This window comes from Natrix helvetica (genome assembly GCF_964273705.1).
Source record: "Natrix helvetica genome assembly, chromosome: 1".
Lineage (NCBI taxonomy): Eukaryota > Metazoa > Chordata > Lepidosauria > Squamata > Natricidae > Natrix > Natrix helvetica.
The window spans coordinates 365,760,176-365,783,588 of record NC_138548.1 but is presented as its reverse complement, the minus strand read 5'-3'; the positions used below and the strand labels follow the sequence as shown (position 1 = coordinate 365,783,588).

The 23,413-nt window shown below is 46.4% G+C and overlaps 1 protein-coding gene across 2 annotated transcripts; it reads right to left on the bottom strand.

Moving 5' to 3' along the window:
• Window positions 1-1,931: 1,931 nt before the first annotated feature.
• On the bottom strand, window positions 1,932-23,410 carry LOC309384790 (zinc finger protein 197-like). Of its 2 annotated transcripts, none has more exons than XM_081938574.1 (8): window positions 13,866-16,403; window positions 13,168-13,770; window positions 12,202-12,795; window positions 11,831-11,945; window positions 9,952-10,019; window positions 5,145-5,274; window positions 2,771-2,970; window positions 1,932-2,044 (listed from the first exon to the last, which is right to left on the bottom strand). In XM_081938574.1, the coding sequence occupies exons 3-7, from the start codon at window positions 12,613-12,615 to the stop codon at window positions 2,870-2,872; spliced, it is 828 nt and encodes a 275-aa protein (XP_081794700.1). In that variant the 5' UTR covers window positions 12,616-12,795; window positions 13,168-13,770; window positions 13,866-16,403; the 3' UTR covers window positions 1,932-2,044; window positions 2,771-2,869. The 2 variants fall into 2 exon arrangements, with proteins under 2 accessions (XP_081794700.1, XP_081794699.1); XM_081938573.1 differs by lacking the exons at window positions 1,932-2,044; window positions 2,771-2,970; window positions 5,145-5,274; window positions 9,952-10,019; window positions 11,831-11,945 and adding exons at window positions 18,784-18,913; window positions 19,753-19,820; window positions 21,558-21,672; window positions 21,929-22,522; window positions 22,896-23,410 and having other exon boundaries at window positions 12,615-12,795; window positions 13,866-18,180.
• Between the last annotated feature and the right edge of the window lie 3 nt (window positions 23,411-23,413).

The window sequence follows — 23,413 nt, the reverse complement described above, 5'->3', positions numbered from 1 at the left end:
CTATTTTCATCTGTTGGGTGTCAAGTTCTTTTTTTCCCTTCTGCACCCCTTCCATCCCCTCCCTCATCTCAGCTGTCCCACCCTCCAAAAGATCCAGTCTCTGTGAGTTCTTATTAATTTGAGCTTGGTTCTCTTTAATTTCTTCTTTCATCTCCTTCAGTTGTTTCTTTATTTCCTCTTGTCCCTGTAGGAGTTGCTGGAACATTTGTTGAAACTCCATCTCTGTAGTTTTAGGTTGCATCAAAGCTGTTATCGTTGATTGTGTACTAGGACTGGAGGTTGCAGATGTCGGGGCAGAGGCAGCAAAGCCAGGCTTTCCAGGAGGTGGTTTTTTGGGTGACAAAAATGGAGTAAAGAGTTCAGTCAGTGTAGAAGGTGATCAGTCAGAGAGGCAGAACAGCCAGGAGAGTCCAGGAGACAGAAGGTCCAGGCAGAAGAGAATTTTTTTTCTAATCACCCTGGCAATAGAGCAGAGTTTTTCACTCCAGGAAGTTCAAAAGAAAGCAATCAACAAGAGATTTGTCTGAGTAGCACGGAGACAAAGACTGGAAGCCTGAAGTTTTAAAGGTGGAGTCAGGTTTCACAGTTCATAAAGACAACGGAAGTGTGCCATCTTGCCCTGCCAGCTTCGAGTTTAGAGGCAAAAAACAAAGTTATCAAAGTTCAAAGTTCCCAAAGTTTCCAAATCATCATTATGTTATGGGATTAAATCCGAAAATTCACTTAGTTAGGGCGTGACATCATTGGTTGGCTCTCCCCCTCCTCCTTCCCCTAGGGCTGAGAGCAAAATTTATACGGCTTCTCCCTTGTGTGAATCGTATTATGGGAAATAAGATGACCTCTTTGAGCAAAGGTCTTTCCACACTCAATGCATTTATACGGCTTCTCCCCTGTGTGGATCCTTTTATGGGATATAAGGTTACCTGTTTGAGCAAAGGTCTTTCCACACTCCATGCATTTATATGGCTTCTCCCCGGTGTGGATCCTTGTGTGTATTCTTAGGACACTGTTATAAGTAAAGGTCTTTCCACACTCCATGCATTTATAAGGCTTCTCCCCTGTGTGGATCCTTTTGTGTCTTCTTAGCTCTCTGTTATGACCATAGGTCTTTCCACACTCCATGCATTTATACGGCTTCTCCCCTGTATGGATCATCTTATGGGAAATAAGCTGACCTGTTTGAGCAAAGGTCTTTCCACACTCCATACATTTATATGGCTTCTCCCCGGTGTGGATCCTTGTGTGTATTCTTAGGACACTGTTATAAGTAAAGGTTTTTCCACACTCCATGCATTTATATGGCTTCTCACCTGTGTGGATCCTTTTATGTATTCTTAAGGCACTGTTATGAGCCATGGTCTTTCCACACTCCATGCATTTATATGGCTTCTCCCCTGTGTGGATCATCTTGTGGCGGAGAAGGTGACCTCTTTGAGCAAAGGTCTTTCCACACTCCATGCATTTATATGGTTTCTCCCCTGTGTGAATCATCTTATGGGAAATAAGATTACGTCTTTGAGCAAAGGTCTTTCCACACTCCATGCATTTATACGGTTTCTCCACTGTGTGGATAATCTTATGGGAAATAAGATCACCCCTTTGAGCAAAGGCCTTTCCACACTCCATGCATTTATACGGTTTCTCTCCTGAGTGGATCCTTTTATGGGAAATAAGATTACTACAATGTCTGAACCTCTTACCACACTCCCTGCATTTATATGGCTATCCCCAGTGTGAATCCTTTCTTCGCAAGTAAGATGCCCACTACTTCTAAAACCTTTTCCACATTCCAAACATTTATATGGTTTCTCTTTTGTGTCAATCACTTTTTGAGTTGTAACAAAATCACATGATTTCTCTTGTTGGGCAACAAAATCTTGGATCGGAGCATCAGCGGAAGATGACCTTTCCTGACTCCAATTATTTGACTTGTTTTTCTCATGGCTTTCAAATTCTATTCGAATTCCTAACTTCTCCATTCCATCTTTAGCATTGATCACTTGGAATAGTTTACAAGAATCTTGAGTCTCCTGCCCATTATTACCTACAAAGCAAAAGAGAAATGAAAATGAGAAGAAGGTTAGAAAAAAAGATCAAACTGTACAAAGTCAAGTGAATGTCAGGCCTGCAGTCATATTCCATTTAGGATCTTTGGCCTGCCACACTTTCTATTATTTTTTCTATGCTGTTTCATTAGTGGAGAATAGGGAGGAGGGAATAGTAAGGAGTAGAATGTGTTTGTTTTCAAAATTTAAAAATCCTTTCTAGAAGCCCAAGGTCATCTTTTGTCTCCCCACCTCTGCACCTGACCGGAACTAGATGGGTGGAAATGCCAGTGTGGCAGAGGAACATTGGACCATGTGATGGACGTGTAGGTGTGGGGGCAAGGTTTTGAACTTTCAACTGGATGGGAACCCAGGAAGCTTTCAGATTCGGGTTCCCACAGATGTACCAACATGTCTCTATTAATAAATTGGAACTTTGAGGAAAGATTTGCCTTGAAATCTGATTTAATTTTGGATGATATTTGGAACGCTGACAGTGAATTTCTTTCTGAATAATGTAAGTCCCAGCGGGGGGATGGGGGGGTGGACTGGGGGTGCAAGTAGGGTGATTGTTATTGCAATGCCTCTGCTTTCATTTGTAATGGGAATGCGGGCCTTGGTACTGTAACATTCGTAATTTCAGGACTGAGTCTTAAGTACTTGGGAGAGGGCTAGGTCTTATCTTGGAATGGTCACTAAGTAAATTGTCAGAACTCAGAGATCACCTGTACTCTAGGATGCTTGAGTAACACTTCATGAGGCCATTGTTCTTGAATTGGATTGGGACAATGTTCTTCCATGGCCTGAGAGTGAAAGTTCTGTTCTCACACAATTTTGGAGGTTTCAGAGGACAAATGACAACACATTCTTCTCACATGACCTCCAGAGGATACATAAAAGCACATCCCATTCTTCTCAGCCTCTACTGATAAGTTCAAAGAGAAATGGAACAATACAGATATTAAATGGCCCAAAAGGATCTAAGCAAAGAGACATTGACTCTTTCCTTCCTTGGAATACCAGAAGGCCAGATACTTTCCTTTTCCTTTCCAGTAGACATTACCGTATTTTTTGGAATATAAGATGCGCCTTTCTACTCCAAAAAAGAGGGTGAAAATCTGGGTGCGTCTTATACTACGAATGTTGCCGCCTGGGTTGTGTGGAAAAGGGGCAGGTGAAGGGGCGCTGCAGAGATTGTGATGGCTGGAAAGGAGAGATGTTTCGCTTTCAGGGCTCCTGCTCGACTCCCGGTAGGGTTCAGGCGGTGGCAGCAGCTCCTCACATTGCTGGGAGTGAATTCATTGTGGTCATTGTCTCCCCTGAGCTGCCCGCCGAATCTCTGAGCCACCTTTCACTTGCAGGACGAGGAGGAGGGCGAGGGCAGAGTATGCCAAAAACCTTGAATAACTTGGAAAGAAAGCCGAGCTTGGAATCTGCCGAAAACTGCCGCCCGAAAAGCACGGCTTTCTTTCCCAGTTACTCAAAGTCTTTGGTTTAAGGACTTGCTGCTTTAAGCCTCCCTCCTCCTTCTCCTGCAAACGAAAGGTGCCTCAGAGATCATAGATTTCTCAGAACACTAGATTGGGAAGTTAAAAACCTGAAATGGGGTACAATTAAGCTTGATTCAAAAGCTTTGGTTCCTGAGATAGTGGCAGTAGCAATAAGCACTGCATGACAGATCCGGAGAGATTGGGGTGGGGTGGGGGGTTGGAGGAAGGGAAGAGAACCAATTTCCCCTGCACAAAGACTTTTCTCAGGAGCTTCAATCTCCACTTTCTCTCTGGAAAAAGCTGTTGGCATCGTTGGGATTTTGGCTAGTGAAAGAAGAGCGAGATGAAAAGGAAACTTCGGAATGCGGCAGCTGCCAGGCTCCAGGAATACGGCGCTCCTGTATTCCGAAGTTCCCTTTTCATCCCGCACTTCTTCCCAGCGATGCAAGTAGCAATTTTCCAGAAAGAAAGTGGAAATCGAGGGTCCTGAGAAAAGTCTTCATGCAGAGGAGACTTGTTCTCTTCCCTTGTTCCACCCCCCCACCCCACTCCTTCCGGATCTGTAATGCAGTGCTTATTGCTACTGCTGCGATTTCACCCAGCTACCGTATCTCTTTGCTGCATGACAGATTGTGAGTGTGTGTGTCAGACCTGTCATGCAGCAAAGAGATACGGTAGCTGGGCGCAATAGCAATAAGCCGATCCAGAGAGATTGGGGAGGTGGGGGGTGGAGGAAGGGAAAGGAAGGAGAACAATCTCTACAAAGACTTTCATCACTAGAACACTAGATTGGGAAGTTACAAACCTGAAATGGGTTGCAATCAAGCTTGATTCAAAGGCTTTGGTTCCTGAGATCGCTGAGTTGCCACCCAAAACGCTGGTACCACAATCTCTGCAGCACCCGCTTTCCTGCCCCTTCTCGGGCGGTTCTAGGCGGCAGAGATCACGGTAATAGCATTTTCGGGTGGCGGCGCAGCGATCTCTGGAGCCAAAGCCTTTGAATCAATCTTGATTGTATCCCATTCCAAGCTTTTAACTTCCCAATCTAGCGTTCTGATAAAAGCCTTCGTAGAGAGATTGTTCTTCTTCCCTTCAGCTAGGACGGAAAGACAAGACAAGCACAGCAGCAGCCCGCATGTCTTTCCCTCCTAGCTGAAGAGAAGAAGCGAGCCGACTGCTGCTCCATGGGCCAAACGGCTCACCGTCACCGCCAGTCCGAGGGAATGGGAAAAACAATAAAACGCGGAGAGAGCTGTTTAGTCCTGCCCTGCCGTGGGAGGGGTAGAGAAAAGTGGATTTGAGATAGATAAAAGCCTTACTCTTTAAGAAGATCAAGCCCCGCACGTTGCATTTTTGCCCTCCCCAGGAGCACTTTGCAGGCCTCCCAAACTCTCTGCATGCCCCATTTTTCACAAAACAGAGGGCTCCTGGGAGCTGGGGAGGGCAAAAACTTTTTTTTTAAATTTACCTCCTCAAAATCTTGGTGCGTCTTATACTCCGGTGCATTTTATACTCCAAAAAATACAGTAACTGATTAGTGATTTTTAAATAAAAGCTAACTATAATCTGTCTTCTTGAAGTCTCTGATTAGGGACACGAAAACTCTTACCCAGAGAGACCACGTTCTTATGGTTTTCAAGCATGACTTCCGAATGCAGTGCTTTCTGGTCAGGATCCAGCTGAGACCATTCCTCCTCAGAGAAATACACGGCCACATCCTCAAAGGACACAAGACTCTCCTGAACACGAAAAAAAGAACAGGAGGATTCACAAGGTCTGTTCATCTTCATCAATGATTTAGACAAGAGGATAGAAGGGGAATTCCTCAAATTTGCAGTAAATTGACAGGTATAACAATATTCCACAAGATAAGCTTGAGGCATAAAAGGATCGACAGCAATGTTCCCTCTAAAGTGCGCGGCTGCGCACGTGGCAAGAAAACACCGCCCAGCAGTTTTCAATTGCCGCACAGTGATTTCTATTGCCACAGGCTCCGGAAGCTGGGGAGGTCCTTTGCAGGCAGCTAGAACGGGCCGCCCGCAAAGGACTTCCCCGGACTTGCTTTGATGAGCACGGGGCGACTGAGGGTAATTGTGAACCCCCAAAGCCCCCGCCACCACCGGAATAACTGCTGCCACCTCCTCCTCCTCTAACAGCACTGCCGGATTTGCCGCCCGGCGCTGCGGCTAAGGCGAAGCCGGCAAAGCTCCAGCCGGCATCCCCGCGTGTGGCAGCGGCGCCTCCCCTCTGCTCGGAGCACCTGAGCTCAGCACCGCGTTACCCCTGCCCCCTCCTCCTCCTCCGTGCTTTTGAAGAGCCATGAGGCTGCGGGAGCCAGTAGGAAGGCGGGAGGGGGGAGCAGGGGAAAAAAAGCCTCATGGCTCCCAAAAAGCATGGCGGCGGAGGAGGGGGCAGGGGTAACGCGGCACTGAGCTCAGGTGCAAATGTGGTGGTGCTGTTGGAGGAGGAAGAGGTAGCAGCAGTTATTCTGGTGGCAGCTCGTCAGCATCTTCAGCAGCAGCCCTGCCCACGATGAAGAAACCAAAGATGGAGCAGATCCACGCAGATGACGTCGCTGCAACATGACTGGAGGAGGAATTCTGGGAGTTGAAGTCCACAAGTCTTAAAGCTGTCAGGTTTGAAGACCTTTGCGTTTTTTTTCTAAAGGGTTAGGGGAGCAAGGGTCTTGTAACTTGACAGCTTTAAGACTTGCACACGTCAAATGCCAGAGTTTCTGAGCCAACATGACTGGAGGAGGAATTCTGGGAGTTGAAGTCCACAAATCTTAAAGCTGTCAGGTTTGAAGACCCCTGGAGTTTTTTCCCCTAAAGGGTTAAGGGTGCAAGGATCTTGTAACTTGACAGCTTTAAGACTTGCACGCTTCAATGCCAGAGTTCCTGAGCCAACATGACTGGAGGAGGAATTCTGGGAGTTGAAGTCCACAAGTCTTAAAGCTGTCAGGTTTGAAGACCCCTGGGGTTTTTTCCCCTAAAGGGTTAGGGGTGCAAGGGTCTTGTAACTTGACAGCTTTAAGACTTGCGTGCTTCAAATGCCAGAGTTCCTGAGCCAACATGACTGGAGGAGGAATTCTGGGAGTTGAAGTCCACAAGTCTTAAAGCTGTCAGGTTTGAAGACCTTTGCGGTTTTTTTCTAAAGGGTTAGGGGAGCAAGGGTCTTGTAACTTGACAGCTTTAAAACTTGCGTGCTTCAAATGCCAGAGTTCCTGAACCAACATGACTGGAGGAGGAATTCTGGGAGTTGAAGTCCACAAGTCTTAAAGCTGTCAGGTTTGAAGACCCCTGGTTTTTTTTTTCTAAAGGGTTAGGGGTGCAAGGGTCTTGTAACTTGACAGCTTTAAGACTTGCGTGCTTCAAATGCCAGAGTTTCTGAGCCAACATAGTGGTTGCTAAGCAGGAGCGTTGTTAAGTGATACTGATATTATATAACACTTTGAATTAAGCGGGTACCTTGAATAAACATAACTGAGTTTCAAATAATACTGATTTCGTTGTTGTCTTAGGTGACATCTGTGAAAAAAATTCAGGTGCTCAGGCATGAAAATGTGCCGCTCAAACACTATACTTTTCTGCTCACATTGAAAAAAAATTAGAGGGAACATTGATCGACAGATTGGCACCTTCTAACGAAATGAAATTCAGTGGTGAGAATTGTAATGTGCTACATTTAGGAGAGAAAAACCAAATGCACGAGCATAGAATAGGTGATACTTGGCTCAAAGGTAGTAAGTGGAACAGGGATTTTGGAGTCCTGGTGAACAATCACTTAAATGTGAGCAGCAGTATGCTACGGTTGGCAAGAAAACCCCAAGAGAATCATAGGCTGCCTTAAGGGAAGGATAGAATCAAGACTACATGAAGTGTTAGTACCATTTTATAATGCCTCGGTAAGACCACACTTAGGAACATTGCATCCAGTATTAGTTGCCATGGTGTAAACAGATCTTGAGACTCGAAAAACGTGCAGAGAAGAGCAACCAAGATGATTAGGGGACTGGAAGCTAAAACATATGATGAACGGTTGCAGGAACTGGACATGGCTAGTCTAGTGAAGAAGAGGACCAGGAGAGACATGATAGCAGTGTTCCAATATTTGAGGGGCTGCCTAAGAGTAGAGAGGCTCAAGCTATTTTCCAAAGCACCTGAAGGTCAGGCAAGGAACAATAGATGGAAACGAACAAGGAGAGATTCAACCTGAAATAAGTAGACATTTTCTGACAGTGAAATCAATCAACCAATGGAATAGAAATTTCCTTCAGAAGTTGTGGGAGCTTCATCACCGGGAGCTTTCAAGAAGAGACTAGACTGCCAACTGTAAGAGAGGGTGTAGGGGGTTGGACTAGATGACCTACAAGGTCTCTTCCAACTCTGTTAATCTGTATCATATGATGTCAATAAATTATATTAGACTTCCGGTTCCGGCTGCAGTTCGCGACGGGCATGCCTTGCTCGCCCCGCGCGCTCCTGGTGGGCTCCCCTTTGATTGGGGGGGCACAGGAAGCCTTGTAGGGGCTCCTGTCGAGGGGGCGGCTTAGCGGGGGACCCCCTGTGTCGGCAGCAGCCGGGGGGGCACCCCGCATTGCCCTAGGCATCGGGAGGCAAAAGGGGAGGCACTTCTGCGTCTTCACGTTGAGGCAGCTGGGCGAAACTGACGATTTGAAGGACGCAGTTACAATGCGGTGAGATGGAGATTCCCCCCGTTCCCTTTTATCACTGAAGGAAAAACAAAAAGACTGTCAGCTCTTTAGCAAAAACTTTCAACCCGTTCACTTCTGAGCTCTTCTTACTACAATGCCACACAAAAGACCACCACCAGGGAAACCGGGTTTTGCTGGCTCCGCCCCAGCATCTTTAACGTCCAGCCCCAGTGGACAACAGACACTAACATCTTTGTTCCAGCCTAAGCCCCCGGAGGTGGACTTTCAACAGATGTTTCAACAACTCTTAAAGGGGCAGGAGGACTTGAAAAACCAATTGAAAGAAATGAACGAACAGCTCAGAGAGAACCAAAACCGAACAATTCAAAATTCACAGAGACTGGAACTTTTGGAGGAGGGGACAGCTGAGATGAGGGGGGAGGTGAAGGGGGTCCAGAGAGGAAACCAAGAACTTGAGAACCATCAGATAAAAATGGAATTTGAAAGGATGTCTTTTTTCATTAGATTTCAAAATGTAATTGAGGCTGATGATGAAGACCTGAGGGATATTATGACAAATTTACTGGCTGAATATATCAAAAAAGACAGACAACAGTTGGGGTGGGATATTGACCTGGTCTATAGAGTAAACTCAGCATATGCCAGAACACATAACGTTCCAAGGGAGGTCCACATTAAATTTCTCAGAAAGACTACAAGAGATGAGATTCTGAGTGCACAAAGGGGGCAAGCATTAAAATGCAAGGATAGAGAAATAGCCATTCTGAAACAAATCCCAAAGAAAGTTAGAGATAAAAGAAAAAATTATTCGCTTCTAGTGAAGAAATTATACCAGAAAGGGGTGTGGTTCAGATGGCTTATGCCAGAAGGTATGCTAATATTCTGGGAGGACACGAGAGTTAGAATCAACACAACTATGGAGGCTGAGGCCTTCATGGAAAAAAACAAAGTCCTCCTAGATAAACCTGACGACACTACATGGGACATACAGGACACGGGAGGTGCCGGAGCCCTGCTGGAGGGGGGAGAAGAGGCAACATCGAGAAAACTCAGATCACAAAAATGAACTAGAAAATCTGTTTGATATAAAATGATTGAAATTATTTGAAGATAAAAGATTATATGCTGACAAAATACTATTAAGTAGCAACAATTTAATGTATTAATAAATGAAAGTTATGAGAATGGGGGGGAGGGCCATTTCCTGCATAATGTAACTGTCAAAATTTGTAACTTTACCTACAATCCCTTTTCCTGATTATTTTTCTTAAAACCAATAAAAATTTTGTTTAAAAAAAAGAAGAAGTTGTGGGAGCTACATTACTGGGAGCTTTCAAGAAGAGACTAGACTGCCAACTGTAAGAGAGGGTGTAGGGGGTTGGACTAGATGACCTACAAGGTCCCTTCCAACTCTGTTAATCTGTACCATATGATGTCAATAAATTACATACAAAAAGAACAGGGGTCGAGCAGTTCCTGCCAATGTGATACGTTTATTCCTAATTCCTGCTTCTTGTAAACACAAAGTTGGAGGAGCACTTAGCAGAAAAAGATAACCAGAGGAAGCGATGTTGGCTGACAGCCACTTCAACCTGCTATTCTGCTGTCCATTTTGTGGAAGGACAGAAAAATAATCCAGTCCAAAAAAAAGGGGGGGGGAATAGAAAGAGAGAGCACTCTGCACACCCACTTCACTTCCGAAAGGCAAGAATACAAGTCTAATAACTTTTCCCTTTCTTACTTGATTTGGAGGTTCAACCGCTGCTTGATCGCCGTTATAAAAACCAACAAAATTCATTCTTTGTTTCTCTGTAAGGAATAAATAATTTCAAACTAAATAATTAACAAAATATTTATTTTAGACAATTTATATGCCACTTACTTAAACATGGCAACTCAAGGCAGCTTACAAAGGTAAAACCCATATTAAAACAATAAAACGAATAAAAGAAGAGTTATATGCGCACACTGGCCAGCTGACTTCAGCCTTCATTTTTGTCCGTTTTTCACCTTCCTGAGGCCTCAGGGAAACCTCCTGAAGTCTCTGGAGGGCGAAAAAATGTCCCTACAGGAAAACCGGAAGTTCAGGAAAGTGACTTCCGGTTTGCCCATAGGTCCGTTTTTCACCTCCGGAGAGCCTCCGGGGTTGGTGGTGGCAGGAGAGGCCCTTTTCGCCTCCCAAGGCTCTTAGAAAGCCTCTGGAACTGGGGAGGGTGAAAAATGGGTCCATCGTGAGCCCAAAATGGAGGGAGGGGGGGTCACATGGGCATGTGTGAGGGGTGTCGCACACCTAGTATTATAGGTGTGGGCACGCCCTAGCACGACCCCCCTTGAACTCCTCCTGCTTTTGGCACGCGATGGGAAAAAAGTTAACTGCCCTAGGTGATGGGACCCGCATTCCCTGCCTCCCCACTCTGGTGGGTTTGGGGTAGTGCCACCCCATCTAAGACCAGTGGTGGCAATTCTCCCTTGGCCTACGAATCCCAAACACAAGAGACACTCGGTCTTCCCAGGGTTGAGTTTCAACCTGTTGCTCCCCATCCAGCCCCTCACAGCCTCCAGGCACTGCGAGAGGGAGGACACAGCATCGCTTAACCCACCACACAGACACACAGCTGAGTATCACCAGCATATTGATGATATCTTGGTCCATGCTGACAGATTATCTCACCCAGCGATTTCATATAAATGTTGAACAGGAGTGGAGAGCATATTGAGTCCTGTGGAATACTGCAAAGCTGTGGATGAGGGCTGGATCTCTCCCCTCCTATTAAGGCTGACTGAGAGCAGCCGCAGAGGAAGGAAGTGAGCCAGGATAGCACAAGGCCTCCCACTCGCATCCCCTGAAACTGCCTCAGGAGAATAATACCATGGTCGATGGTATTGAAAGTCGCCGAGACGTCAGGTAGAGCAAGGATGGATGTGCAAATTTCATCCCGCTCTCGCCAGAGAACATCCAGAAGTGCGACCAATGCCGTTTCTGTCCTAAATCCAGATAATCCGTTTCATCCAGAAACCTCTGGAGCTGTCGCACAACCACCTTCTCAACCACGTTCCCCCAAAAGGGAAAATGGGAGACAGGTAGAAAATTATCCAACAGGCTGGAATACAGCAATGGCTTCTTAAGAAGAGGGTGGAGCACAGCCTCCTTAAAGTGCTGGGGCACTACCCCCTCCTGTAGGGAAGCATTAATCACCGCCAGAGTCCACCCACCTGTCACCTACCCGGTGGGACGTAGGTCTAAAACACAGATGCTTGCACGCATACCCTCTAGCTTCCTGTCCACTTCCTCACGAGCGACAGGGTCAAACCGTTCCCAGATAACAGAGCAAGAGCCTGCCTCAAGGGCTTCCATCGGACCCACAACTATGCCGGCATTTAACTGGGAACGGTCGAGCCATTATGTCTTCCAGAAATTCCACAAATTCCTCAGCACGCCCCTTCAGGTGGACCTCAATCTCCTCCTTCCCCAGGAGGTGACGGCTCACCTAAAGAAGGTCGCTGGGTGATTATTAGCAGATGCAGTTAGCGGGGAGAAGGATAAATAGGAGGAGGTATTGTACAGAAGAGAAGAGAGAGCGAAGGAAAGACAGATGGGTAATTGGAGGATCTTCCATTACCTCCCGAGATGTCCTGACTTTGATCTTTCCAAGAGATCCTCCTGGAAAATAGTTCCTGAGGGGGATTTGATGGATTCTTCTTTCCCTCAGGATCTCTGACCTTCACGGTGCAGGACTTCCAATAGGAGGAAGGAAAAAAGAAGCAGAATTAATGTACATCACACGAAGTTAAGTGGATTCTTATATTCGGAACACAACCTCAAAGACCCCCATATTCATCAATGTGGTGGGCTGAGAAAACAATGGAACAATCTCCTACAAGAATGGTGGGACATCATCACATATTATGAATGTCAGAGAAGTATTGGAAGGAGGGGTGAAGTTTTCAAACATATTCTTTATTTTCTTTTAAGCTCCCTAACGTCTCTCACCTGCAACTTGACCTGCTCCTTCTGCTCCTCTGCCTGGCTCAGGAAGAATCCTTCCACCAGGGCCACTGCCTGGGAGCTGGTCTCTGCTCCACAGTCCCACACCCAACCCTCCATCTCTGGGGGCAAAAGAGCCAGGAACTGCTCCAGAACCACCAGGTCCAGCAACTGGGCTTTGGTGCACTTTTTGGATCTCAGCCATCGCCTACTAAAGTCATGGATTCGGCTGCAAAATCCTCGAGGACCTTCAGTCTCCCAGTGTTGGATGAAGTTCCAGGGCTGAACTTGGGAAGAGTGGATGGTTTCCTCCTCCAGGATCTTCTGCCCAGTCCTTGTCCACAGCTTCCCCCCCTTCCCAGGCTGAGCAGCTGAAGGGCCTTTTCCGCTTCCCTCCTTGGCCAAAGGTTGTGTCTCCATCCTTTCTCTCTCCTGCAGAGCAACTCCAGGTGGGTCCAAGGACTCTGGTGGGTCTCCAGGTGCCTTTTCCTTCACGGGGGAATTTCTGGGGCTTCAGGACGGATCCCTGCAAGTTATTCCGCTCTTTGTTTTCCTCCCGAAGAGAAACTTTTGCCTTGCAAAGATTTCAGGTTTCTGCATCTGAGATGGAAGGAAAAAGAAAAGCCAAGAATTGGAAAGTGGAATTCAGCCACTGAAGAACCTTCAGCCAACCAACCCCAAGCGGCTCATCCCAGCGCAGGGCCGGGAAGGAGGCAGCTGGAATGGGGAGCCTGGTGCGAATCCTGCCTCCTTCTCGCCCGGCTTCTCTCCTCTCCTGCTGGGCCCCTGCAAGGCCGACCCTCCGCTGCCCCCACTCGGGCTCTTCCCCGGACCCCCTCCGCCTTCCCCGCTTCCCCCTGCAGAGAGAGGGCGGCTGGGGAGCATGGGACCCGCGGTTTAAGCCGGAGGAAGGCCGGACGCGGGTGTCTCCGTCCTCCGCCTCCCTTTGCCCGGGAAGAGCCCCCAACTCACCTGGGTCACGTCTGGATCTCCCACCGCCAGACTCTCCCGCAGCCTCTCCGCCTCGTGCGGAGCCCCAGGGGTTAAGCAAAGCGAGGGAGGAGTCCTAGAGCGGCAAGCGTTTGTGATGTCACTTCCTCCCGGCCTCCTCTAGAAAGCCAGCCGTGACGTTCGCCCTCCAGTGGACCAATGGGGAAGCGCCGGAAGTTCCCATCTTTTCCCCCTGGTGGATTTGCCGCAAAGTGCCAAGATTGTAGAAAGGGCGGGAAAGAGGAGCGCGTCTGAGGGGAAGAGAGAGGGCATGGAGGATGGGCTTGGGAGTCGAAGGAAAGGCCCTTCTCAATGTCTCCCTGCCTGAAAGAGGCTATGACGTCTCTAGAGGCGGCATTTTCTCCATATTCTTCTCCTTCCTCTCCAGGAACCCACTGAGGAGATGGCGAAAAATCTCTCTGGAGGATTTGAACTCGCTTCCCTCAAGAACAGCCGCCCTGAAGGCTGGGCAGAGATTGGAGGAGGTCTCAAAAGGGTTCAAATCCTGTCAGAAACAGCCAGGCAGTCAGAAGAGGAGTACCAGGAGCCTCTGTTGGAAACCCAGCGGTTGTTGGGAACTCGGGCCTGAAGGGGAGGCAGATGGGACACAGGCTGAAAGGCCACAATCAGAAATATGGTTTGAATTTATTTTTATTTTATTTCTTTAATTCAATACGTACAGCTGCCCTTATCATCTTATCCGCTCAGCCTCTCAGCAAAGGGGGAGAAGAAAGGGCAGAGACCCCACCGGCCGCTTCTGAGGAAAGAAAAGGAAGATCCTGAAAAAGGAATATCAAGCTAAACTATGATGAGGAAAAACACATAGGGGTTGAGTAGGAAATTCCCCTCAAGAAATGCGACTAGGAAGCTTAGGCCCCTTGGAGAATTTAAGGCAGGGATATATCATTAGACCATAAATGAAAAGAGGAAAAGGAAATGAAAAAGCAAAACAAGGAAAGCGGAAGGCTCCATTGCTATGAAAACATGCGACCAGATTTGGAGTTGACAGAGGTTAACTGCACTGAGCAAAACAAAATTTAACAGGATGGAAAAGACTGGGAGTAACATCTGATTTTTCTTTATTTTTTTTCTACAGTATGTCACACGAAACTTTAATAATCCATATTTGAAAAAACAGCTTCCACTGAGCATCAGCTGAAATATGCCCCCCTCCCAGGGGCCACAAACTAATCACCATAGATATCAGCGGATTTAATTTCTTTATGGTCATTTTCCTCTTCGGTTTTTAGGATTCTAACCTCCACTTTTTCCACTTGATAAACATCTCCAACTTCTTCCTCATATTTTACTGTTAGATGCTCTAGGTTTTCCAACTTCTTCTCCGTCCTCTCAAATGTGTTTGATAATTTCTGAATTTCTAACAATATATTTTGTAGGCTTAAAGTTTCTTTCTGCTGTTGAAATTGTGCCATTATCTCCAACTGACAAACTCTGCTGCTCTGGCTTGGAAGGTTTTTATAAGATTAATCATAAATTCACAATAAGGTCTTATTTTCACTTTTCTCTGGTTAAAGATATATTTAAAAGGAACATCTGTATGCTTTTCTTCTTATCACTCTCTATAAACAAATAGTGAGACCTTGAAGTGCCAAGCCAGAATAATCAGTGAGAAAAATAAGTTTTGTTTCCAAAACACAAACCTCCATCCTCCGAACAACAGTGTTTTTCTTTCCCTCTGTTGTTACAATTTTCTTTGTTTCCTTTTATATCTTTTTTATATTCCAAGTTTTTTAAAAAGGCAAATTCATGAATTAGTTAGAGAAGAAAAGAGAAAAAACACCCGCAGTAATGAAGGAGAATTTTAGACCATAGGTTACGAAGAATAATAATAAAAGAAAAAAATAGAAGAAAACTTAATCCATTCATTTTAAAAGGCTTGCATAAATTCCATCCATGAACATAGCATTTAAAAAGTAAGATAACCCACTGTCCAAAACCATTCAAAGCTTGATTCCGCTGCTTATTTCTTCTGTTCTCAAATTTAAATTAACTTAAAGATTTTTATAGGCAGTCTCTTTTAAACGGTAAAAATTCCTCACCAGCTGGAAATACTTTCTCTTTCTGTATCCTTCCGTTTTGGAGCCGCCCCGACTTCATCAGCTCAATAGCTAGATTTTTTGTCGCCGGCTTGAAGAACTTCTCTTGGATCGATCAGGGACTTTGTGATGTGCTTGAGATCAGCAAGATGTATTCTTCCTGTTCGTCGTCTCTGCGGGACGGTTTAGGTCCGATTGGGTCATCACATTACAAAAAAGATGTTGAAACTTTGGAACAAATGGAAAGAAGAGCGGCTAAGATGATTAAAGGCCTGAAGACTAAAACAAGAATCATTCCAGGAGGGATGTGCAACGTTTCGACGATAAGGACGTGTGGTTTCGATGCTCTGAGACCACAACCGATTCTTCAAAGTTCCATTTTATTAGAGATGGCATATTGGCACATCTTGAAAAACCCCAATCTGAGAGTTCCAGGATTTCCCCACCCAAAAGAAAGTCAACGATCCATCCCCTGCAGCCACAAGTCCATCACATGGTCCAATAATGTCTTTGCCCTGATTGTAGGCTACCACCAATATATCTGCCATCCAGGTGCAGGGTAATCATCCTTGACACCCAGAGAAAGGAATTTTTTGACTAATCTTTCACAGCTCCTTGAAATGACCCTTCCCACTTTCCCAGGAACTAAATATGGCAGCCCCGAAGCTGCAACGGGAGTAATACTTCATGTGATTATGATTCTATGTCTCTGTTTATACAACCAAGGTTTGTATTAGCTTTATTGGATGCTGCCGCACACAAGTGATTCATGCTTAAGTGATCATCCATTCGAACTCCAAAGATACACAGTTATTTTTGAGATAAGTTTCAGATAATGCTTTTCCTGCCCAGGTGTAAAATCTTACTTTTCTCCACATTAAATTTCATTTTGTTAGATTCAACCTTGTCTCATTTGGATCCGAAAGGCACAATATACATATAGATAAAAATCTATAGAGACATGGTGGGTCAGTGGTTAGAATGCAATACTATAGGCTAATTGTCAACAGCCAGGAGTTTGATTCTGGCAGGGTTATGATTGATTCAGCTTTCATCCTTCTGCAGTAGGTAAAACGAGGACCCAGATTGCTGGGGACCAAATGCTGATTTTCTAAACTGCTCAGAGACTGCTGTAAAGCATTGTGGAGTGGTATATAAGTCTACGTGGAAGTGCTATTGCTATATAGTTTCTTCCGAGCATGGATTCTTTTATGAGATATAAGATTACTATTGTGAGCAAAGCTCTTTCCACATTCTATGCATTTATATGGTTTCTCTCCTGTGTGGATCATGTTATGGGAAATAAGATTACTTCTTTGAGCAAAGGTCTTTCCACACTCCATGCATTTATATGGTTTCTCCCCTGTGTGGATCGTGTTATGGCGAATAAGATGACATCTTTGAACAAAGGTCTTTCCACACTCCATGCATTTATACGGCTTCTCCCCTGTGTGGATCATCTTATGGGAAATAAGATTACCTCTTTGAGCAAAGGTCTTTCCACACTCCATGCATTTATATGGCTTCTCCCCTGTGTGGATCCTTTTGTGTATTCTTAGGACACAGTTATGAGCAAAGGTCTTTCCACACTCTATGCATTTATATGGCTTCTCCCCTGTGTGGATCCTTTTGTGTCTTCTTAGGTCACTGTTATCAGCAAAGGTCTTTCCACACTCCATGCATTTATATGGTTTCTCCCCTGTGTGGATCCTTTTGTGTATTCTTAATGCACTGTTATGAGTAAAGGTCTTTCCACACTCCATGCATTTATATGGCTTCTCCCCTGTGTGGATCCTTTTGTGTATTCTTAGCACCCTGTTATGAGCAAAGGTCTTTCCACAATCGATGCATTTATATGGCTTCTCCCCTGTGTGGGTCCTTTTGTGTATTCTTAGGACACTGTTATGAGCAAAGGTCTTTCCACACTCCATGCATTTATATGGCTTCTCCCCTGTGTGGATCCTTTTGTGTCTTCTTAGGTCACTGTTATCAGAAAAGGTTTTTCCACACTCCATGCATTTATATGGCTTCTCCCCTGTGTGGATCCTTTTGTGTATTATTAGGACACTGTTATGAGTAAAGGTCTTTCCACACTCCATGCATTTATATGGCTTCTCCCCTGTGTGGATCCTTTTGTGTATTCTTAGAACCCTGTTAAGAGCAAAGGTCTTTCCACACTCTATGCATTTATATGGCTTCTCCCCTGTGTGGGTCCTTTCGTGTCTTCTTAGGTCACTGTTAAGAGCAAAGGTCTTTCCACATTCCATGCATTTATATGTTTTCTCTCCTGAGTGGATCCTTTTATGGGAAGTAAGAGAACATTTTTCAGCAAAGGTCTTTCCACACTCCATGCCTTTATACGGCTTCTCCCTTGTGTGGATCGTCTTATGGGAAATAAGATTACCTCTTTGAGCAAATGTCTTTCCACACTCCATGCATTTATATGGCTTCTCCCCTGTGTGGATCCTTTTGTGTATTCTTAGGACACAGTTATGAGCAAAGGCCTTTCCACATTCCATGCATTTATACGGCTTCTCCCCTGTGTGGATCACCTTATGGGAAATAAGATTACTACAATGTCTGAGCCTGTTACCATACTCCCTGCATTTATATCGCTTTTCCCCAATGTGAATATTTTTTTGGCAAGTAAGATGCCCGCTGCTTCTAAAACCTTTTCCATATTCCAAACATTTATATGACTTCTCTTTTGTGTCAATCACTTTTTGAGTTGTAACAAAATCACATGGTTTCTCTTGTTGGGCAATAAAAACTTGCACTGGAGCATCAGCGGAAGATGAGTTTTCCTGACTCCAATTATTTGACTGGTTTTTCTCATGGCTTTCAAATTCTATTAGAATTCCAAACTTCTCCATTCCATCTTTAGCATTGATCACTTGGAACAGTTTACAGGAATTTTGATTCTCCTGCCCATTATTACCTACAAAGCAAAAGAGAAATGAAGCTTTCAGATTCGGGTTCCCACAGATGTACCAACATGTCTCCATTAATAAATTGGAACTTTGAGGAAAGATTTGCCTTGAAATCTGATTTAATTTTGAATGATATTTGGAACGCTGACAGTGAATTTCTTTCTGAATAATGTAAGTCCCAGCAGGGTGGGGTGGACTGGGGGTGCAAGTAGGGTGATTGTTGTTGCAATGCCTCTGCTGTCATTTGTAATGGGAATGAGGGCCTTGGTACTGTAACATTCCTAATTTCAGGACTGAGTCTTAAGTACTTGGGAGAGGGCTAGGTCGTATCTTGGAGTGCTCGCTAAGTAAACTGTCGGAACTCAGAGGTCACCTGTACTCTAGGATGCTCTGAGTCACACTTAATGAGGCCGTTCTTCTTGAATTGGATTGGGACAATGCTCTTCCATGGCCTTCAAAATCTTGGTGCGTCTTATACTCCGAAAAATATGGTAACTGATTAGTGATTTTTAATAATAATAAAATAAATAATAAATAAAGTGATTTTTAAATAAAAGCTAACTATAATCTGTCTTCTTGAAGTCTCTGATTGGGGACACGAAAACTCTTACCCAGAGAGACCACATTCCCATAGTTTTCAAGCATGACTTCTGAATGCAGAGCTTTCTGGTCAGGATCCAGCTGAGACCATTCCTCCTCAGAGAAATACACAGCCACCTCCTCGAAGGACACCAGACTCTCCTGAACACGGAAAAAAGAACAGAACAGGAGGATTCGCAAGATCTATTCATCTTCATCAATGATTTAGACAAGAGGATAGAAGTGCAACTCATCAAATTTGCAGACAAGACCAAATTGACAGGAATACCAACACTCCAGAAGAAAAGCTCCAGATATAGAAGGATCGACAGATTGGTACCTTGTAACGAAATGAAATCCAGTGGTGAGAATTGTAATGTGCTACATTTAGGAGAGAAAAACCAAATGCATGAGCATAGAACAGGTGATACCTGGCTCAAAAGTAGTAAGTGGAACAGGGATTTTGGAGTCCTGGTGGACAATCACTTAAATGTGAGCAGCAGTATGCTACGGTTGGCAAGAAAACCCCAAGAGAATCATAGGCTGCCTTAAGGGAGGGATAGAATCAAGACCACATGAAGTGTTAGTACCACTTTATAATGCCTCGGTAAGACCACACTTAGGAACATTGCATCCAGTACTAGTTGCCATGGTGTAAAAAAGATCTTGAGACTAGAAAAAAGTGCAGAGAAGAGCAACCAAGATGATTAGGGGACTGGAAGCTAAAACATATGATGAATGGTTGCAGGAACTGGACATGGCTAGTCTAGTGAAGAAGAGGACCAGGGGAGACATGATACCAGTGTTCCAATATTTGAGGGGCTGCCTAAGAGTGGAGAGGGTCAAGCTATGTTCCAAAGCACGTGAAGGTCAGGAAAGGAACAATGGATGGAAACGAACAAAAAAAAAAGGGGGGGGGAATAGAAGGAGAGAGCACTCTGCGCACCCACTTCACTTCCGAAAGGCAAGAATACAAATCTAATAACTTTTCCCTTTCTTACTTGATTTGGAGGTTCAACCGCTGCTTGATAGACATTATAAAAACCAGATAGTTTCATTCTTTGTTTCTCTGTAAGGAATAAATAATTTCAAAATAAATAATTAGCAAAATATTTATGTTATTTATTTTAGATAATTTATACGCCGCTTACTTGCACAGGGCAACTCAAGGCAGCTTACAAATGTAAAACCCATATTAAAACAATAAAACGAATAAAAGAAGAGTTATATGCGCACACTGGCCAGGTGACTTCAGCCTTCATTTCCGTCCGTTTTTCACCCTCCTGAGGCTTCAGGGAAACCTCCTGAAGTCTCTGGAGAGCAAAAAAATGGCCCTACGGGAAAACCGGAAGTTCAGGAAAGTGACTTTCGGTTTGCCCATAGGTCTGTTTTTCGCTCTCTGGAGAGCCTCCGGGGGGGGGGGGGGTGTTATAGCAGTGGAGGCCCTTTTTGCCCTCCCCAGGCTCTTAGAAAGCCTCTTGAACTGGGGAGGGTGAAAAATGGGTGCATCGCGAGCCAAAAGTGGGGGGAGGGGGGGTCACACGGGCATGTGCGAGGGGTGTCACACACCTAGTATTATAGCTGTGGGCACGCCCTAGCACGACCCTAACTTCCCCCGCTTTTGGCACCCGGTGGGAAAAAGGTTAGCCATCACTGCCCTAGGGGATGGGACCCGCATTCCCTGCCTCCCCACTCTGGTGGGTTTGGGGTAGTGCCACCCCATCCAAGACCAGTGGTGGCAATTCTCGCTTAACCCACCACTCAGACACACAGCTGAGTATCATCAGCATATTGATGATATCTTGGTCCATGCTGACAGATTATCTCACCCAGCAATTTCATATGAAAGTTGAACAGGAGTGGAGAGAGTATTGAGCCCTGTGGAACACTGCAAAGCAGTGGATGAGGGCTGGATCTCTCCCCTCCTATTAAGGCTGACTGAGAGCAGCCGCAGAGGAAGGAAGTGAGCTAGGATAGCACAAGGCCTCCCACTCGCATCCCCTGAAACCGCCTCAGGAGAATAATACCATGGTCGATGGTATTGAAAGTCGCCAAGATATCAGGTAGAGCAAGGGTGGATGCGTTACACTCATCCCGCTCTCGCCAGAGAACATCCAGAAGCGTGACCAATGTCGTTTCTGTCCCAAATCCAGCCCTGAATCCTGACTGGTAGGGGTCCAGATAATCTGTTTGATCCAGAAATCTCTGGAGCTGCCGCACAATCACCTTCTCAACCACCTTCTCCCAAAAGGGAAAATGGGAGACAGGTCAAAAATTATCCAACAGGCTGGAATACAGGCATAGCTTCTTAAGAAGAGGGTGGAGCACAGCCTCCTTAAAGTGCTGGGGCACTACCCCCTCCTGTAGGGAAGCATTAATCACCGCCAGAGTCCACCCACCTGTCACCTACCAGGTGGGACGTAGGTCTAACACAGGTGCTTGCACGCATACCCTCTAGGATCCTGTCTACTTCCTCAGGAGCGACAGGGTCAAACCGTTCCCAGATAACAGAGCAAGAACCTGCCTCAAGGGCTTCCATCGGACCCACAACCGTGCTGGCATTTAACTGGGAACGAAGTCGAGCCATTATGTTTTCCAGAAAATCCACAAATTCCTCAGCACGCCCCTTCAGGTGGACCTCAATCTCCTCCTTCCCCAGGAGGTGACGGCTCACCTAAAGAAGGTCGCTGGGTGATTATTAGCAGATGCAGTTAGCGGGGAGAAGGATAAAAAGGAGGCGGTATTGTACAGAAGAGAACAGAGAGTGAAGGAAAGACAGATGGGTAATCGGAGGATCTTCCATTACCTCCCGAGATGTCCTGACTTTGATCTTTCCAAGGAATCCTCCTGGAAAATAGCTCTTGAGGGGGATTTGATGGATTCTTCTTTCCCTCAGGATCTCTGACCTCCACGGTGCAGGACTTCCAATAGGAGGAAGGAAAGAAGAAGCAGAATTAATGTACGTCACACGAAGTAAAGTGGATTCTTATATTCGGAACACAACCTCAAAGACCCCAATATCCATCAATGTGGTGGGCTGAGAAAACAATGGAACAATCTCCTACAAGAATGGTGGGACATCATCACATATTATGAATGTCAGAGAAGTATTGGAAGGAGGGGTGAAGCATTCAAACACATAATCTATTTCCTTTTGAGCTCCCTAAAGTCTCTCACCTGCAACTTGACCTGCTCCTTCTGCTCCTCTGCCTGGCTCAGGAAGAATCCTTCCACTAGGGCCACCGCCTGGGAGCTGCTCTCTGCTCCACACTCCCGCACCCAGTCCTCCATCTCTGGGGGCAGAAGAGCCAGGAACTGCTCCAGAACCACCAGGTCCAGCAACTGGGCTTTGGTGGACTTTTTGGATCTCAGCCATTGCCTACTAAAGTCATGGAGTCGGCTGCAAAATCCTCGAGGACCTTCAGCCTCCCAGTGTTGGATGAAGTTCCAGGGCTGAACTTTGGAAGGGCGGATGGTTTCCTCCTCCAGGATCTTCTGCCCAGTCCTTGTCCAGAGCTTCCCCCCCTTCCCAGGCTGAGCAGCTGAAGGTCCTTTTCCGCTTCCCTCATTGGCCAAAGGTTGTGTCTCCATCCTTTCTCTGTCCTGCAGAGCAACTCCAGGTGGGTCCAAGGACTCTGGTGGGTCTCCAGACGCCTTTTCCTTCACGGGGGAATTTCTGGGGCTTCAGGACGGATCCCTGCAAGTTATTCCGCTCTTTGTTTTCCTCCCCAAGAGAAACTTTTGCCTTGCAAAGATTTCAGGTTTCTGCATCTGAGATGGAAGGAAAAAGAAAAGCCAAGAATTGGAAAGTGGAATTCAGCCACTGAAGAACCTTCAGCCAACCAACCCCAAGCGGCTCATCCCAGCGCAGGGCCGGGAAGGAGGCAGCTGGAATGGGGAGCCCGGTGCAAATCCTGCCTCCTCCTCGCCCGGCTTCTCTCCTCTCCTGCTGGGCCCCTGCAAGGCCGACCCTCCTCTCCTCCCCACTCCGGCTCTTCCCCGGACCCCCTCCGCCTCCCCCGCTTCCCCCGGCAGAGAGAGGGCGGCTGGGGAGTATGGGACCCGGGGTTGAAGCCGGAGGAAGACCGGGCGCGGGTCTCTCCCTCCTCCGCCTCCCTTTGCCCGGGAAGAGCCCTCAACTCACCCGGGCCACGTCTGAATCTCCCCCCGCCAGACTCTCCCGCAGCCTCTCCGCCTCCTCCGGAGCCCCAGGGGTTAAGAAGAGCGAGGGCGGCGCCCTAGAGCGGCAAGCCTTTGTGATGTCACTTCCTCCCGGCCTCCTCTAGAAAGCCAGCCCTGACGTTCGCCCTCCAGTGGACCAATGGGGAAGCGCCGGAAGTTCCCTTCTTTTCCCCCTGGTGGATTTGCCGCAAAGTGCCAAGATTGTAGAAAGGGCGGGAAAGAGGAGCGCGTCTGAGGGGAAGAGAGAGGGCGGGGATGATGGGCTTGGGAGTGGAAGGAAAGGCCCTTTTCAATGGGTCCCTGCCCGAAAGAGGCTATGTCGTTTCCAGAGGCGGCACTTTCTCCATCTTTCTCCCCTTCCTGTCCAGGAACCCACTGAGGAGATGGAGAAAAATCTCCCTGGAGGATTTGAACTCGCTTCCCTCAAGAACAACCGCCCTGAAGGCTGGGCAGATTGGAGGCGGCCTCAAAAAGGTCCAA